The following is a 16,909-nucleotide window of genomic DNA, read 5'->3' as shown; positions in this document are numbered from 1 at the left end:
ATGGACACGTGCTGGAAAAACCACACCCTAGGCTCTGAGTTTATCATCTTGGGCTTTGGAGACCTGGCCCAGCTGCAAATCCCCCTTTTTGGACTCTTTCTAATCCTGCATCTTGTCACCCTAGCGGGGCACATGACTATTGTGCTCGTCACCCTCACGGACTCCTGTCTCCAGACCCCCATGTATTTCTTCCTTCGAAACCTGTCCACCATTGAAACTGGCTATGTACTGTTCATTGTCCCCAACATGCTGGTCAACTTCCTGTCCGGGAACCAGTGGATGCCCTTCCTGGGCTGTGCCCTGCAGATGCACCTCTTCGTCGCCCTGGGTGGGGCAGAGTGTTTCCTCCTGGCAGCCATGGCCTATGACCGCTTCGTGGCCGTCTGCCACCCGCTGCGCTACACACTCTTCATCACCAGGGCCCTGTGCCTGCACATGCTGTCTCTGGCATGTGCCGGTGGCTTTGCCCTCTCACTCACCCTCACCATGCTAATATTCCTCTGGCCCTTCTGCCAGTCCCGTGAGGTCGACCATTTCTTCTGCAACATCCCTGCAGTGCTTTTCCTGGCCTGCGCAGACAAGCGAGCCAACGAGATGGCAGTCTTCCTCGTCTGCACGCTCGTCCTGATGCTCCCGTCCGTGCTCATCCTGCTGTCCTACGGATTCATTATCAGCGCCGTCCTCAGCATCCACTCTGCTGAGGGCAGGAGCAAAGCCTTCTCCACCTGTGCTGGGCACCTGCTGGTCTCTCTCCTGCACTATGGCTGTGCGATATTCATCTACATTCGCCCCAAGTCATGCTACACCCTGGGACAGGACAAAATCGTGTCCTTGATCTACACCAACATCACCCCCATGCTCTACCCTGTGATCTACAGCCTGAGGAACAAGGAAGTCAAGGGAGCCCTCAGGGGCCTCCTGAGACTGAAGAGCAGCAGCAGGTGACCCCTGCACCAGGTGACCTCGGCCCCAGGTGACCCTGGCTCCAGGTGACGGGGAAGGCAAGGTGCGGCCACCAGGACTATCCCGGCCCCCTTCAAGAGCCCCGTCAGTCCTCAGATCATGCACCCTGCGGCCCGTCCTCCCCTTGAGTGCTTGGCCATGGTTCTCAGCACACCAGAACTCACTGCCCCCTTTTCTGTGGTCAGACAGAAGGGAAGAATCCTGAGGTTTTCTGAGACAGGGCAGTTCTGCAGTGTCCAACCCCTCAGGGGCAATTCCAAGACCACCTGGAGCACTGTCAGCCATGTGGACAGGCAGAAGGACGTGACATGACCCGAACAAAACGTGAAGCCAGCCACCTCTCTGGCCAAAACACCAGCAGGGACAGAAATACAAGGAGCTCCCAGATCCAAACTAGGTAAAGTTTGGATGCAAAGGCTGAGCCGGCCCCAACACGGAATTCCTGCATCGCGAGAAAGTGACCTGGAGGTCAGCCGAGATGCAACTGTGCACACCGAAGTGGCAGCATTAGCGTTAGCAGCGGCAGCACTGAAGGGCTTGTGACCTGCCCACACCACACTGCACCCTGCACACGCTCACCATCCTCACTGAGGCGTTTCAGGATCTGCCCCGTTCCTAAGCTTCCGGGCCAGCTCACGCCTCCCCGTCCTTTGAATCCCGCTTACAGGCCACTTGCTCCCGAAGTCCGTGCGGACGGCCCTTCGCGGACACGCCAGGCGGGGAGGTGCCCCTCCTCCACGGCTCCATGTGCGTGCGCTTCATCCACTACCCCCAACTGGCCTGGAGCCTCCTTAAAGGCAAGAACTGTCATGACTCTCTGTCACCCCAGCACCTGGCACATAACAGGTGCTCAACAAATGGTAACTGACCTGAACTGTGAACCCCCATTGGCTCTGGCACAGAGATACCTTTGGATCCCAGCTGCTGATGCACTGAAAACTTTCAATATCCTCCTGGGCAGAGACCTCTGTGATTCGGGGACGAAGGTCGGGTGTAGTGATCTCAAGAAAGTGTTTGCTCACCCCACTCCCACCCCACAGGCTGGATAATTGCCAGGGAGCCCTGTGGTCCACTCCACCATAGCACTTAGCAGGAAATATTTCTTGAATGAACGTGTGAATGAATGAATGAGGGCCTCGTGTGTACCAGACACTGGGCTTAGCCCAGAAAAGCTTAAGACAAGGTCCCTGCCTTCAAGAAGCTCACAAATTAGCCCGGGCCATTAGGCACTAAAACAATGCTTACTTGCTAGTCATTCCTAGGGAGGGCTGAATCATCCCCAGCACAAAACCTAGGAGCACCCACACACTATTGAAAGGGTCAAGAAGGAGGGAGCCGAGGGCCCCGACAGACCCTCCACTGAGCAACTAAACCGACACCAAGACCACCTCCCTCTGGACTTCGTGTTCAATCAATGACACATTTCCTTATGATGTGAACCCAAAAAGCATTCCTAAATGAGGCATAAAAAACAAAAACAAAAACGTAAGCGTTAGCTACTTCCAGGCTTGCCCGCTCCCCTCAGTTCACTGCTCCTAGCACGTCCCTCATTGTGCCTCGGCGAGGACCCCGCCCTCGGAGCCACCAGAGGGGCGCTCCTAGATAGGAGCGGCCAATCTTGGAGGGTAGGAACCATGTGGGCCCTTTATCCTAGTGCCCAGCCCTGCCTGCTCTCTGGTCACTGACAAGGCCACGGCAAGTCACTGAAAGAAGAGGACAGCTATGGAAAAGAATCCATGACACGCTCCACCCGGGAGCTCACAAACCAGTGTGGGAGACAGACCAGCAAATTCCTGGAGACAGCCCAGTGCTATCAATGCTATGCCCAAACATAGGCCCAGGTGCTATCACCTGGGGCAATACTGTCCCACACATGCTGGGATTGTGGGGAGGGTTGCATGGGATGATTCATGCAGAGTGACACATGGCCCAGAGCCAAGCACGCAGGTGCCAAACTAGTGGCAGTGGGGATTGGCCGAAGTTCAGGGCAGCACCGAGCCCTTCCACGTTGCCCTCCCCCGTCATGCTGCACTTGCCCACAGGGCTGGACAATGCTGCAACCCGGTCGGCGGCAAGGGGGACACCAAGCCCTTGTAGCTTGCAGTTAGCACCCATTTATTGGAGCAAGCTTAGGCGGGTGCCTCTTCTTCTTCCACCTTGAGAAACATTACCTCCCACTGCTGACATCCGTAAATCCTCCCCTACTTTCAAAATAAACTAGCAAAATGCTGACAGCTGTTGAATCTGGATGAAGGGTACCTTTGTTTTTCAATATTATTCTTACTGTTGTGTAGATACGTAATTTCCACAAGAAAATATTTTAAAGATTAAAGACTACTGATTGGTCCCCCTTGCCCAGGCAGCCCCCTCCTTAGAAGGCCATCTCCTATATCCCCTATCGCGTGGGCACGGGTACACGCACACACACATGCACACACACGCACACATGCACGCACGCACATGCGGCCTTTGGGGAAGCACAGACACCGGGTCAGGCCACTCCCAGGCAGTGGGTGGGTGTCTGGCAGCACAGGGGACCCAAGGGAGGGGGGAAGGTCACTTCCCAGTCATGGGTGGGGCGCAGATCGTGCCAAGGCCGTGAGAAGGGCATGGACACCATCTGGAGGGCCGTCAATGGCAAGCGCCCTTCCTGGTCAGTGGGCAGTGCCTTGAGGATCAGCTGAGCTGCTCAGAGCAGGGCAGCCTCTCCATTCCCAGACAGGTTAGTCCTGGCCCCGCGTGACTGCCATTCACTGTCCCCAAGTGGCAGCGGGGAGGGTAGGATGGGGTGTTCAGAGAAGACCAAGGTCGAAAGGCCAACTAGGGCTTCCCACCAGGCCCCCACCCCGAGAGTCCGGGGTCCAGCACAGGAGGCCTCTGGAGGCCAGTGGCCCTCTGTGACCTGCATGCGGTGACACAAGGGCAGTCCCACCAGCCCTGGTAGGTAGGGCTGGGCTCTTCCCCGGTCCATATTAGGCCGGCCTATGCCGTCCCGATCCCCCTACTGAAAGACAGAGGGCCTCACTCAGGCCCAATCTCTAGGGACGGGGCCCAGGAATCTGTACAGACCAGGGAGAGGCTGTTCTTGTCAGACGGGTGAGAGATGATGCCAGCCTGGCCTAGGGTGGCCTAGGGAGCATGGACAAGACATATCGAAGGGAATCGATTGGTGGAAGGTGAGATGAAAGCAGGGGGCCTGTGGAAATGCCTGTCACCAAGACAGAGAACAAAGGAGAGGAAAACCCTTGGATAGTGGGGGAGAGAGATCAGTTGAGAGCTGGTTGGGTGTCAGGTGACTACAGAGCATCCAAGTTCATGTGGCTGTAGTGATCTGAAGCCCAGGAATTCAAGAAAGATGTTGAGCATGTCTTACTTAGCAATCACCTTCCTCGAATGTATACACCTTGGCCCTGTCACCTGTGAGGCTTCATCATCAAAGACTATGCCTAATGGGTTCTAAAATGTATTTAATACATTCCCAGCAAGTCCTCTCTGATTCAGAAACACAAAGGCTTTGACTGCCAGGGCGCTTGCCGGGACTGGTGCTCTGGGGTTATTTGCTGAGCAGCCCCGTCTATGTGCATAGTTTTTGTGTTCGCGCGCACTTGTGTTTATACGTGAGTGCATGGAAAGGGCAGAAGAAAAAACCCATTGTGTAATATTTAGGACATGCTGATGAAGGAAACTGTCACGTGCCCTCTGGAGGAACCACTGTCAAGGCAGGACGAGCACTGTGTGGAGAATTTAGAAAGGGGTGTTTCCTGGAAGCAAGTCAAAGCTGCAGACAGGGAAGCTGTGGAGCGTTGGCCCCGAGGCTCAGTGACTTCGGGGACTTCATAATAGCACAGTCCTCCTCATTGCATCAGGAAAAGTTGCCAATTAGAAGAACCTTGCGAGGAAAAATACGGTCTCCCATGAATTGAACAGGATAATTAAAACTTCAACAAAGTGGTTCTCTTGGGAACTAACTACAAGTTTTTCTCAGCAACGATTGAGGAAAAACTGTGTTAAGAATTTTTTTCTTCTTACAAATGTAATACATGTTCACTGTAAAAAGAAAAAGAAAGAAAGAAAATATGGGCAAGTTTGGAAAAAACAGTAAAAATCACCCGTTGTCTCAACACTTTGGTGGCTATCTTTAGACGACCAAAACTAAACGTGATGTGTTTCTGGATAAGTGAGCTAATTCCTGTCTTGTGCTTAGGACAGTGAATACAAGTACTCACCCAATAAATGTTCTTGTTGATTATTATTCATTCCTAGTAGGCTTAGAAGATTTTCACCATCCCAAGATCAATAAAGCTCATCTAAACTTCCTCCTACCGTTTTAACTTGTGCGTTATTGCGCATGTGTTAGGTGAGTGCCTTCTCCTTAGACACGATTCGTGTCGTGCAGAAGCGCTTCTGTCTACACTATTCCTTCACACGCTGCTCTCCCGGGCTCCTGCTGAGGTGTGGACCGACAGCTTCATTGGTTCACTTCTATTTCTATCCGCTACCTCATTTCATTCATTCGGTAGCCACTTGCACCTCAGAATTGTCCTGAAAAGGGTGAGACTGAGGAGGCATGTCCAGTGACTCTTAGCCGCTTTGCTGTAGGGCTGTGTCCAGGGGTGCAAGCTCCCCTGCACTTCCAGGCCCACCCTGTGCATAGGCTGGGTGGGGACAGAACAAGGCAGATGTACTGGGAGCTGGAGATGGAGCGCTGGCACAAGACACAGAGGTGTCCACCCCAGCACCTTGGAGTCTGAGGGCACGAGGACTGTGCAGGGGGCCCAGAGGCTCAGCGTGATCTGAGATGTGACGAAATGTCTGTGGAAAGACAAAGGCACAGGAACAGGCAGGCCGGAGGTGATGGCGACCGGGAGGGATTCAAAAGGTGTACAGAAAACACAGGAAAGCGCTTGAGAGCAGAGCTCTTCGTTTGTCGCCCTGCCCCTGCTGGCGGTCCCATCTCAGTAGGACCCGGTTACACCAGAGCCTGGGGGTCCTCCTTGACCACACTCTTCCTCATCCCCCACATGCAGCCGTCCCTTAAATCGGGGGCTCTGACCTGCTAATGCGCTCTTTGCTGTGTTTTCTACGCACCTCTCGAATCCCTTCTCCCACCCTCGCCTGCTTCATCTGCTCGTCCTCAGCTTACTACTCTCCTTTTCTCCCCGACCGTGTCAGCTGCGGGGGGACAAGGCTTTCTGCGGGCTTCCAACTGGCTTGATCCCCAGTTCCTGCAGCGAGCAGTGCTGGGTGCAGAAGCTCTCAGGACAGACGACTGCTGAATGCAGCAGCTCCTGCCCGGGAAGGTCCCCCCACTTCCTGCACCTCTTTCCTCCCCTCCCAGAGAAGCAGAGGTCGAGGCAGGAGCCAGCTTCGGAAAATGACATCTTTTTATTGCTGTCTTTGTAGTGGCTTTTTAGCACAGTAAGATCGTCCCCGCAGGCCCGCCGTCCTCACCCAGCCCCACCCCTCCAGCCTATGTCACGGTGTGGGGAAGCCTTTCTAGGGGCCACTCGGCTGTCTCGGGACTTGATGTGACATAGACGTACATGGGTTAAAGCTGCTACACAGAAGATGGGCCATGCAGAAAGTGCATCGTCCTTAAGCTTGGAGGTGGGAGCCATGCCTGGGGTTCCTTCCCTGGGTTGTGCCCAGCCCAGAGAGCAGGGTGTGGGCAAGCCTGAGCAGGCCAGGTGAGAGCCCCAGAGCCCCGGGACAGAACCCTGCAGCCTCTCGCCCCACAGCCCCGTGGGTAGGAGTGTGGGAACAGACATGCCTCCCAGGGCAATGCAGCCCCCATCCCTGCCGGCCTCCAGCTGTACCTCTCCTGTTGATGTGCGCCCCTTCCAGACACAGAAGTAGACCAGCACCCACCAGACACAGGGTCACCTCCCAGTGCAGGGCCCTTGGCACCTCCTGCCTGCCAGAAAGCCCCAAGACTTTGCTCCAAGGGGAGGGAGAGCACCTGAGGGCCCTGCCAGCAGAGGGCCAGGCGACTGGGACCTGCCCCGACAGGGGGAGGGGTGGCTCCTCGGTCCCACAGCCTTCTGCCCACCTGGACCAGGCCTGGGGGCACTGCAGTGTGCCTGGAGCTGGCGAGGATCTGACCGGCGGGAGGTGGCGGGGATGCCAGTCGGCCCCAGGCCCCCCACCAAGTGGACGCAATGGGCAGCTGGGACAAATGTTGCTGTAGCAAACCTAGGGGCTGGCCTGGGTGCTCCCTGAGGACATGTAGGGCCCGGGAGTGATGGCTCCACACTCCTGACCTCCTGTCCCCAGGGCTGAGCCATGTGCAGAGACCAGAGGGACAGGACAGCATACGCTTGGCCCAGAGGTGCCTGGGTTCCTCCAAGAACCTGATGACAGGGCACTGCTGGTCAGCAAGCTGGTCGCGTGTGGCATTGGCCAGGATGGCAGGGCACAGCCTTCCAGGCCCACGGGCACACTTGGGGCGGGATAGACTTGGTGGGAACCAGTCACCACGGGGCCACACCAGCGGTCTCCAAGGGCAGGCAGCAGGGCCTGTCTGCAAAGGAGCCCACAGTGCGCCACACGCTAATGGCTGGGCCGACCTGGATCCCCAGGGTTTTCGTGGTCCATATGGCCTTGAGAGTCGAGGCAGGGTGAGCTTGGAGGGAGCTGGCCGTGCGGGGGTCTCTCTGTGCAAGTGCACTTGGGTGGAGTCACGGGCTCGTGGCTAGGCAGCCTAAGGGTGCCCAGGGCTCACCACAGCTCCCGCCTCGCACCTGGCGGGACCAGACCTGCCTTCCTGTCTCCGCAGGCGCACTAGGGCTATGACGAGTTCTAAGGGTGGAAATTGTGAGGGAGAGCCCATTGGCTAGAAAGCCTTCCTGGGCTCTAGGGTCCTCGTGGTGGGAACCAATCACACGGCAGGAGGCTTCACCAGGGAGTGTCTGCGCAGGTGCTCTGGGCATTCCGAGTTGCATTGTGAGCTAAGGGGCAGAGCTCGGTACGGAAGCGGTAGGTGGCACAGTTTCTGGTGGCAGCGTTCAAGATGGAGTCTGAGGCTGATGGCGGAGGAGCCATGCTGGTGGTGAACGAAGGTGCAGGTGCCCTGGAGGCAGAGGCAGGTGCAGCGGTCAGAGTAAGGGGTGCAGACGCTCAGGTCAGGCCAGGAGACCTTGGTGGGCCACGTGGGGCAGGCGAGCCTGGTGCACCAGGCGGATCAGGTGACCGGCAACCTGGGGATCCTGGGGATCCTGAAGACCCTGACTACCACTGTGGCACTGGCGATCGTGAAGGCCCTGGCGTCACAGGAGAGGTAGGTGCTGTAGTCAGTGGCGTTCCTCAGATGGAGTGGTCACCAGGGCCCGGCAGAGATGCTGCGCCCGTGGCTGGAGGCCCAGATAACCGACAAGTCCAGTTGTATCCTATTGAGGAGCCCCTGTGCCCCGGATAGGCAGGGGGAGGTGGGCAACAGAGGCGGGCCTCGGGGAGGACAGGAGGGCTGAAGTACCGGTAAAGTGGGTCTTGTGGATGTTGCCTTAACCAGACCCCACCAGCACCCTCAGCGTGCCCTTCCCATCGCCTGAGAATGCGGAGCTCGCCAGCCTGTTCCTGACCCCACATGCTCAACGCCGACTGCCAGTGCAGAAGGAGATTAGTGTGAATGGCAAGGTCCTCACTGTGTGAGTTCTCATACGGGCCGGGGAGCTGGTGGCAGCAAGTGGCCAGGGCCGGTCTCAGCCCAAGGAGAGCTGAAAGCAAGACAGGGCTTACGTTTCAGGAAGGGCTGCGCTGCTCTGGGTGGGCTGCTGTGCGGGAAGGGAGGCGCCCCTCCTCCCCTCTGACTTGATTTTCTCCTCTCCATGTTAGACGACTGACTGCTGAAGATCCCAGCCAACTCCACATTTCCGTCATCGCCTGTCTTGACCAACTATCCATGCTGGTGCGACTCTTCTGGCCTGTTGTGCCTCCACTTTTCTTTAAGCCTCGCCAAGAAAGAGGGATCTAAGCCTAACCTCGAGTCCCGTTTTAGGCAATGCATGCTTCCCTAGGGCAGTGATTTCTGCAGTATTTGCCACTTTGCTGTGGGGGCCTAATTTGTTTCTTGTACTTGCTTCTGGGCCTCAAGGTCCACTTGTTTTGTTGTTAATGCAAAAAATAAATCTGAGCTACTATTCGGTGTCTTGGTTCTTGTCATTGTGCTGTATTGCAAAGGATGTTGTGGGATTCAGATATTCGAGTAGTACAAGGTAATTAAAGACAATTTAGGAAATGGAAGAAAAGAATTGATTGGGTGCTGTCATTCAGCATTAACTACTTTCAACATTGTAGAGCATTTCCTTAGTGTGAAAACATTGCATTTGTATACTAAGTGCATCACAGCAGACTGTTTCTGCAGTAGGACTTTTTGGCTTACCGGCCTTGTTCCAGATATGGGAGGGAAAGTGCCGGGACAATCGGTTAAGTGTTTGGAGTGAGAGATCACCTCCTTCTAAACGTTTTCTATCCTGCAACTTTCCTAAACTCACGAATTAGTCCTAGTAGCTCTCTCATAGATTTGGTTGGATTTTCTACATAGACAATAGAGTTGTCTATCAGTAAAGGCACTTTGACTTCTTCCTTTCCAATCAATACCTTTTATCGATTGATTTCCCTCATAATAGGTTGCATTTTCTTGCTTCTTTGCATGCCTGGTAATTTTAGATTAGATGCCAGACATTGTGCATTTTACCTGGGGTGCTGGATATGTCTGTTCCTAGACATACCTTGAGCTTTGATATGGACGATATTGAGTGACTGGGAAGCTGTTTGATTCTTTTAATTCTTGCTTTCAGGATTTTGTCGGTCAGCCCAGAGCTGATTTCAGTGTAAGATTAATTTCATTCATTGATAGTCTTCAATGTTGGCAAGCCTATATATGGAAAAAGGACTTTTATACTTTGTCAGTTGAACTGTTAGTAAAATCTCTCTGAAACTTATTTGACAATTCTATTAAATTAAAGATGTACATACATGTTGACCCACCTTTGAAAGTTTATCACAGAGAAACTCTTGCGTATGCAAATGAGGCAGAATAAACCAGGATGTTATTTACACCACCACCTAAAAACTGTTAGAATGTAAGTGTGCATCAACAGGGGAGATGTTTCATAAATCCCAGGATGGCCATCCTGGTGGAATATTATGCAGCAGTGAGAGAAAGAGCAAGGTACTAAGATTGGGCACTAATACAGAAAGAGATGAACACAAGTCACAGATCTCTGCAAATGGGGCATGATATGTTCCTGTTTCTGCAGTAACCTCCCGCCATGGGAACGTGTGTGGATATGCACAAAAATTACTTGGAATGAGCCACCTTCACTGTCAAAAATGCTCATGACTGGAGAACAGCATTACAGATGGAAACAGACCATTCCCGTAACACACGTACGTGCTGTTTAAATATTTTCATCAAGCACATATCTCTTTTGCAATAAATATTATTACTTTGGGAAAAAATAGTCTGTTCTATTAAGTTAAGGAATAATGCTCCCTACACTTGTTACTAATAAAACATTGGAAATGGTTTTGACTTTGCTGAAGTGACTGTGGCGCTGTAGAAGTCATCTGTTGGTCTTGTCACCCAGCATCAGTTCCTCTTCTCCTGGTACTGCCATCCTTATTTCTTCCAATAAAGCTCTCCCCACCACCATCCTTTTGCTTCGGCAGCTGTGATTCTGGTGGAGGTGACTTCATCATGATTCCAGGGGTGGGCACGAGGCTCAGGCTTGGCCAAAGAGAGCACTGCCTTCCTCTGGCTGTGGGGATCCCATCGAAGTCAGTGACACTTTGGGTGCTACCGGGGGCAGGTGTCCATTAGACACAGGAGAAGCTAAAGCAGGATGGCAGATCTCAGATCCAAATCCTGCATCCACCTGTGCCTGAAGCCAACCACTGCCCTTGAACCATCCAGTTACACACCCAGAAATTTTCCTTTTGGCTTAAACCAGTGTGGCTATTTTTGATTGTTTCTGTTTTCCTTATTCATGTGCAAAAGAAAAATGCTGGGTACTATTGAATTGAGGAACCACAGTTTTATTTCTTAAACCACTACTGTGATCTGAGAACTTGGCTGTCCTTTTCTTCAACAGAGAAACAGGCATGTTTTCTTGCTAAGGCTCCTTGCTGGAAAACCAGCAGGCTATACTTTGTGGAAAAGGAAGCAAAGGAGGTTTTGGTGGGCAAGAACCATAGAAGGAGAGGAGGGAGGGCAAGAGGGTAGCTGGAGGAAAGAGACAAAGACGAGGGGGATCAGGACTAGTTTTTTGCAGACAGTGCTCCAGTGCACTATGTAGAGTAGATGAGTAGAAGGGGAACTATTGGGTCAAAGAGCAAGCCCTGTTAAAGTATTTCACACATATTACCAAAGTGCCCTCCCAAAGTGTTGCACCAATTTATCTCCAAGTAATTGAGCATGAAAGTGTCCATTTTCTTATATCCCACACTGTATTAGTCAGCCATACCATGTACTAGTACCAACGTGCCATGACAAAATCACATCAACTAGGTGGTTTAAACAACATAAACTTATTTTTTCACAGTTCTGGGAGTGGAAATCCAAGACCAAGGTGCTAGAAGGGTTGTTTTCCAGTGAGGCCTCTCTCCTTGGGTTGCAGGTGACTGCCGTCTAGCGGTGTCCATACAAGGCCTTTCCTCTGAGTGTTCGTGGAGACAGTGAGCTCTCTGGTGTATCTTCCTCTTCTCGTGGGGGCTCTAGTCCTGTAGCATCAGGGCCATATCCATATGATCTCATTTAAACTTCATTACCTCCTTAAAGGACCTATCTCCAAATACTGTCACATTGGCAGTTAGCGCTTCATATGAATTGGGGAGTCAGGGCACAATTCAGCCCACAACCCCGGACAGAACATTTCCAATCTTTTAAATCTTTTCACATATGCTAACTGTAGTGGATTGAATTATGTCCCCCCAAAACTCATTGAAGCTTGAATTGTGTTCCCCAAATTCTATGTCTTAGAAACTTGGCCCCCACTGTGAGTGTTAAGAGGGTGGGAAATCCTTTCATGGGAATTGAAAGGTGGAGCCTTGAAGAGGTGATTGGATTAAAAATGGTGGTCACGGATGTCCTTCTGAGGGCTTTCTAAGAAGAGAAGAGTCTGTCTTTCTCTGCTCCCTCTGCTTCCACTATCTTGCCATGTGACACCCCTGGGTCACTGTCGCCACCAGCAGATGGACTTTGAATTTCCCAGCCTCAGATACTGCAAGCAATACATTTCATTTTTCTTTATAAATTATCCAGTTCCAGGTATTTTGTTCTAAGCCACAGAAACAGACTCATACACTAACCTACATCATATCTCAATGATGTTTCACTTTCTTTTTGATTTCAAATATATATGAACAGCAATTCATCTGACCTTTGTCCAGTGGTATCTCCTCTTCTGAAAACCGTCCATTCATATCCTCTTTCTTTTTCATTATTGGGATAGTCATATTTTGCTTACTGATTGGTGAGTGCTCTTTATATGTTAAAGATATGAAATATTTGTCATAATCTGATAATACTTGCTATCTTCATTGTTTCATTTTATCTTTGTTCATGGTCCTTTTCTATATAGCATTTAAAAAATTTTAAATATATTTAGGTGATCTATTTTTTATTCTTATTTCTGGATTTTGTGCTGTATTGATGGATGTCTGCATAAGGAAACTGTGGTATATATAAACCATGGAGCACCAATCTGCCATTAAAACGAATGAAATACTCCCATTTTCAACAACATGGATGAACCTGGAGAAACTTATGGTGAGTGAAACAAGCAAAGCACAGAGGGATAAATACCGCATGTGCTCACCCATATGTGGGAGCTAAGAGAGAAAGAAGGAAGGAAAGAAAGACCACGGTAGTGCATTGGACTTACAGAGGGAGAGAACATTCCTTGGGCTGCAAAGTATTGTGGGGTAGAAGGGGGGAGAGGGAGGGAGGTTGAGGATAATTGGGTGGGGGACATGGGATACAAATGCAGTTTCTGGTAACAGGTACACAGCCAGTATGAATCTAGTCCCCATATCATGGGCACACGGGGTGACAATCAGCTTTGTATCTCATGAACATTCATAACCAATAAAAAGTTTAAATACATTTAAGTGATCTATTTTTTATCATTATTTCTGGATTTTGTGCCCTATGGATGGCCTTACCCACTATAAAATTATAATATTTGTCCCTCATAACATCTGCATTAAACTTTAAACTTTTAATCCACTAGGAATTTATTTTGGTTTGAAAAACGACATTAATATAACTTTGTTGCCCCTCAATGGTTATTTAGGTGTCCCAACATCACTTATTGAATAATTCCTATTTTCCCACTGAATTGAAATGTAATCTTCACCAAATTGTAAGTCTTCTTCTGGTTTCATTCTCGTAATTTTCTTCTTCCAGCAAAATTATGTTGGATGGTCTCTCTGAGGAAATGTCCTGAACTGAGGGATACAGTAGGTACAGTTAGGAACAGTCTGCAGGGGGCAGGGCAGAGAGAGTGACAGACACAGAGAGAGAAACAGACACACAGAGAGAGATCTGATAGCTCAGCTCCGGATTCCTTCCCAAGGATGAGCAAGTGTTCATTTCCTTAATGTTCACTGAAATCCAGGGAACAGAGGACGAATTTGGAAGACATTACAGAGACGCCACCACTCAGTCCAGACTGTAAGAAATGATATAGGAGGAATGACAGATTTTTTTTTTAAAACAAAATAAGAGGCAAGGGGGAAAAAAGAAAGGGGAACCTATTATAAATTTAAAAATACATAAGAGACATATCAACCCAATGCAATGTGAAGATACTGTGTGGGTCCTGATTCAGACAAATATTTCAGTGACAATTAAGGAAATGAACACTTACTGGGTATATGATGACAGGAAGGGGTCAGTGTTAATATTTTACATGGGAAAGTGGTATTTTCATTATATTCTTTCAAAAGAAACTCATTTTCTCTTCGAGATACAAACTGGAGTATTTCTGGATAAAATCATGTGATGCCTTATAAAGTGAGTTGTGAGAACAGTCACAGTTCTTGTATTCTCTGTAAGAGTTTGTCTAACATTAGGAAAATTTGCCCTTTGAATGCTTGGTAAAATTGTTTGTCTTTAATGGATTTCATCCAGGTGAGGGAAGCTTTTAAACCACTGGTTTCATTTCCTCCAAGTACGTATGTGTATTCAAGTTTCACATTTCTTGAGTCAGTTATATTTCCTAGCACAATGTCTGGTTAAACAGTTTTCTCATTTGCTGCAATAAATTTATCATATCATTTTTAAATGTCTGCAATACATATACTTATATGTTGTTTTGCCTCGCATGGATTTGTCACCCCGACTCCCCTGGGTGACGGAGCCACCAAAGATTGATCAAAGCCCATCTCTTCTGAGCAGTGAGAAGCCCTGAAAAAGGGTTAATCTCCTGGAACCCTCAAGATAGACGCATTCATTCCATTTGGGAAATTAACCACAAATTGGGATTCTCTTCACGCATTTATTCTCCAGACCCAAAAGTTTCAGGAAGAGAATATAGGTGGGGTTTTTGCTAAGTAAAGTTTAACAAGTTTAACAATAGAAGCTGGTAACATTCAGTAAGACAAGCAAGGTGACACTCCATAACGCAATTTGCAAGAAATTAAGCCAATCCACCACCAAAAACTTATCTTAGCAAACATTCTCTTCTTGCAGCAATTTCCCAGTATCTTTACATATCAATCAGTAACTTGTCTGTCTTTGAGCCAGCAACCCTTCTGTGTTACAATTCTTTATCTTACAACAGAGACTATAGCCTGGGGAAAATTACCTCTCTTTAGCAATGTTAATATTTGAAACTGCAAGGCTTTGGAAAACCAGGCCCTTTGAAATACATTTGTTTTATGTATACTCCACACATATATTTTTTCATTCTAGACATTTCCATTACAACTTCTAACTCTTTAAATCGATCTTTCCAGGGGTTTGCCTAATTAATTCTCTTTTTAAAAATGTTTAGTGAAGGCCAGCCCGTGGCTCACTCGGGAGAACGTAGGTGCGTATAACACTAAGGCCGTGGGTTCAGATCACTATATAGGGAAGGCTGGTTAGAACACTTGGGAAAGCGTGGTGCTGACAACACCAAGACAAGGGTTTAGATCCCTTTCCCAGTCATCTTTTTTCAAAAAGAAATGTTTCGGGCTGGCCTGTGGCTCACTTGGCAGAATGTGGTGCTGATAACACCAAGGCAATGGGTTTGGATCCCTATATAGGGATAGTCAGTTTGCTCACTTGGGAGAGCGTGGTGCTGACAACACCAAGTCAAGGGTTAAGATCCCCTTACCAGTCATCTTTTCAAAAGAAAGAAACGTTGGTGAAACCCTTTTTTTTTTTTTTCTCAATTTCTTTATTAATTTCCTTAATTCTCATTTTTAAATATCTCTTCCATCTAATTCTGTAGCTTTACTCAGATCTTTTTGTAAACTATAGACTTGGAGGCTTAGGTCGTTCTTTTTTCAGTCATTGTTTCTTTGTTTTTTACTGGAAGCTCTCAAAACTTTAAATTTCTCTCCAACAACCAGTTAAGCTCCATTCACTTCTTCGTAATTCTCTGTAAGGCACACTTTCAGAAGTGCATCTTTTTGTTCATTCTGCCGGGAAGGATGTGACAAAAAGTGTAGATCCACGTGAGTAAAGGGGAAGTGTATAAGAGTTTGTTCAGATGGTCAGGACTCGGAAGGAACAAGGCTGGAGGATTGACCGCAATGCAGTCTGGGGAATAGGCATGTAAACAGACTTCCAAGATTGGGCCCAGAGTGTGAGGAACTGCATATCCTGTGTGAATGTTCCCGAGGTGCATCCACCACAGAGGCGGAGGCTTTCAATACTCTAGTGGACACAATGAGCATCTCTGGGGGTGTCAAGCACCTTCTTTTCCAAGTCACCCCGAATCTTGCTCAGTGGGCTCCTGATAAAGGGGCCATGGGGAACGGAAGTTGTTCATGGTCTCAACAGTATGGTCTTGACCACAGCGAGGCTGATTTGGGAATTACCACTGCTGAGCACCCAACGTACCAACAGCAGAGCCCCATGTATGGAATCACCCCACAGGGGAACTGTCAGGCTTATGGGCGGCTATAACCGAATGCCACAGACTGGGTAGCTCATGAACAACAGAAACTGCTTCTCCCAGTTCTGGAGGCTGGGGGATTCAAGATAAATGTGGCGGCCGATTCAGTGCCTGGTGAGGATAGTTGGTGCCTTCTAGCTGCGTTCTCACATGGGGTCTGTCGTTTCTAAGGACACTAATCGCATCCACGGGGGCTCTGATCTCATGATCCAATCACTGCCCAAAGGCCCCACCTTCTAATATCATCGCATTGGTGATTAGGTTTCAACATATAAATTTTGGGGTGCCACAAATATTCCGGACATAGTGGGAACCTGGGAGAAGGTGGATTATATTGGGGTCCTTCCATTCTGTAGAGGGCAGCAAGTGTTTCTCTCTGGAATAGGCATTTTTTGTGTGTCTATGTACTTTCTCTTCACAGCATCCCATTCTTCCAGCTCTTTAAATGGTTTTGGAAGCCACCAGTTCCGTGTGTTAAAGTCGCTATACAAGACCAGCCAGAGAGGTTGAAGTTACCTGCAGAGATCCCTGACTGATCCATGAAGGTGTCCTCACGTGGTTCTAAGATGCCTCTGCATCTCTACCCTTGGAGTGTTGGTCATGGCACAGCAGGAAACAGATGGCACATTCTAACAGCTTTAACTGAAGAGCATTTAGTAGAAGGGCTGCTTAGAGGGCTGCGAGTTAGAGAAAGGCAATGATCAGTGTTGGGGAGCTAGAGCTGGCTCAGATGGGGTTCCCGAGAGCTGACTGGGAAAATGTCAGAAATCTGGGAGCTGGCTGTTCATTGCTGTCCTTACTAAAACTTTAATTGCATACACTTCTAATTAGATTGCACT

At 49.5% G+C, this 16,909-nt stretch overlaps 1 protein-coding gene across 1 annotated transcript; it reads left to right on the top strand.

Moving 5' to 3' along the window:
- LOC134368655 (olfactory receptor 10Q1-like) lies at positions 1-945 on the top strand. Its single transcript, XM_063085073.1, has one exon. The coding sequence runs from the start codon at positions 1-3 to the stop codon at positions 943-945; it is 945 nt and encodes a 314-aa protein (XP_062941143.1).
- The last annotated feature ends 15,964 nt before the right edge of the window (positions 946-16,909 follow it).

The sequence above is a fragment of the Cynocephalus volans genome, chromosome X (genome assembly GCF_027409185.1).
Source record: "Cynocephalus volans isolate mCynVol1 chromosome X, mCynVol1.pri, whole genome shotgun sequence".
Classification (NCBI taxonomy): domain Eukaryota; kingdom Metazoa; phylum Chordata; class Mammalia; order Dermoptera; family Cynocephalidae; genus Cynocephalus; species Cynocephalus volans.
The sequence above is the reverse complement of the archived record's forward strand: the minus strand, read 5'-3'. Positions and strand labels throughout refer to the sequence as shown.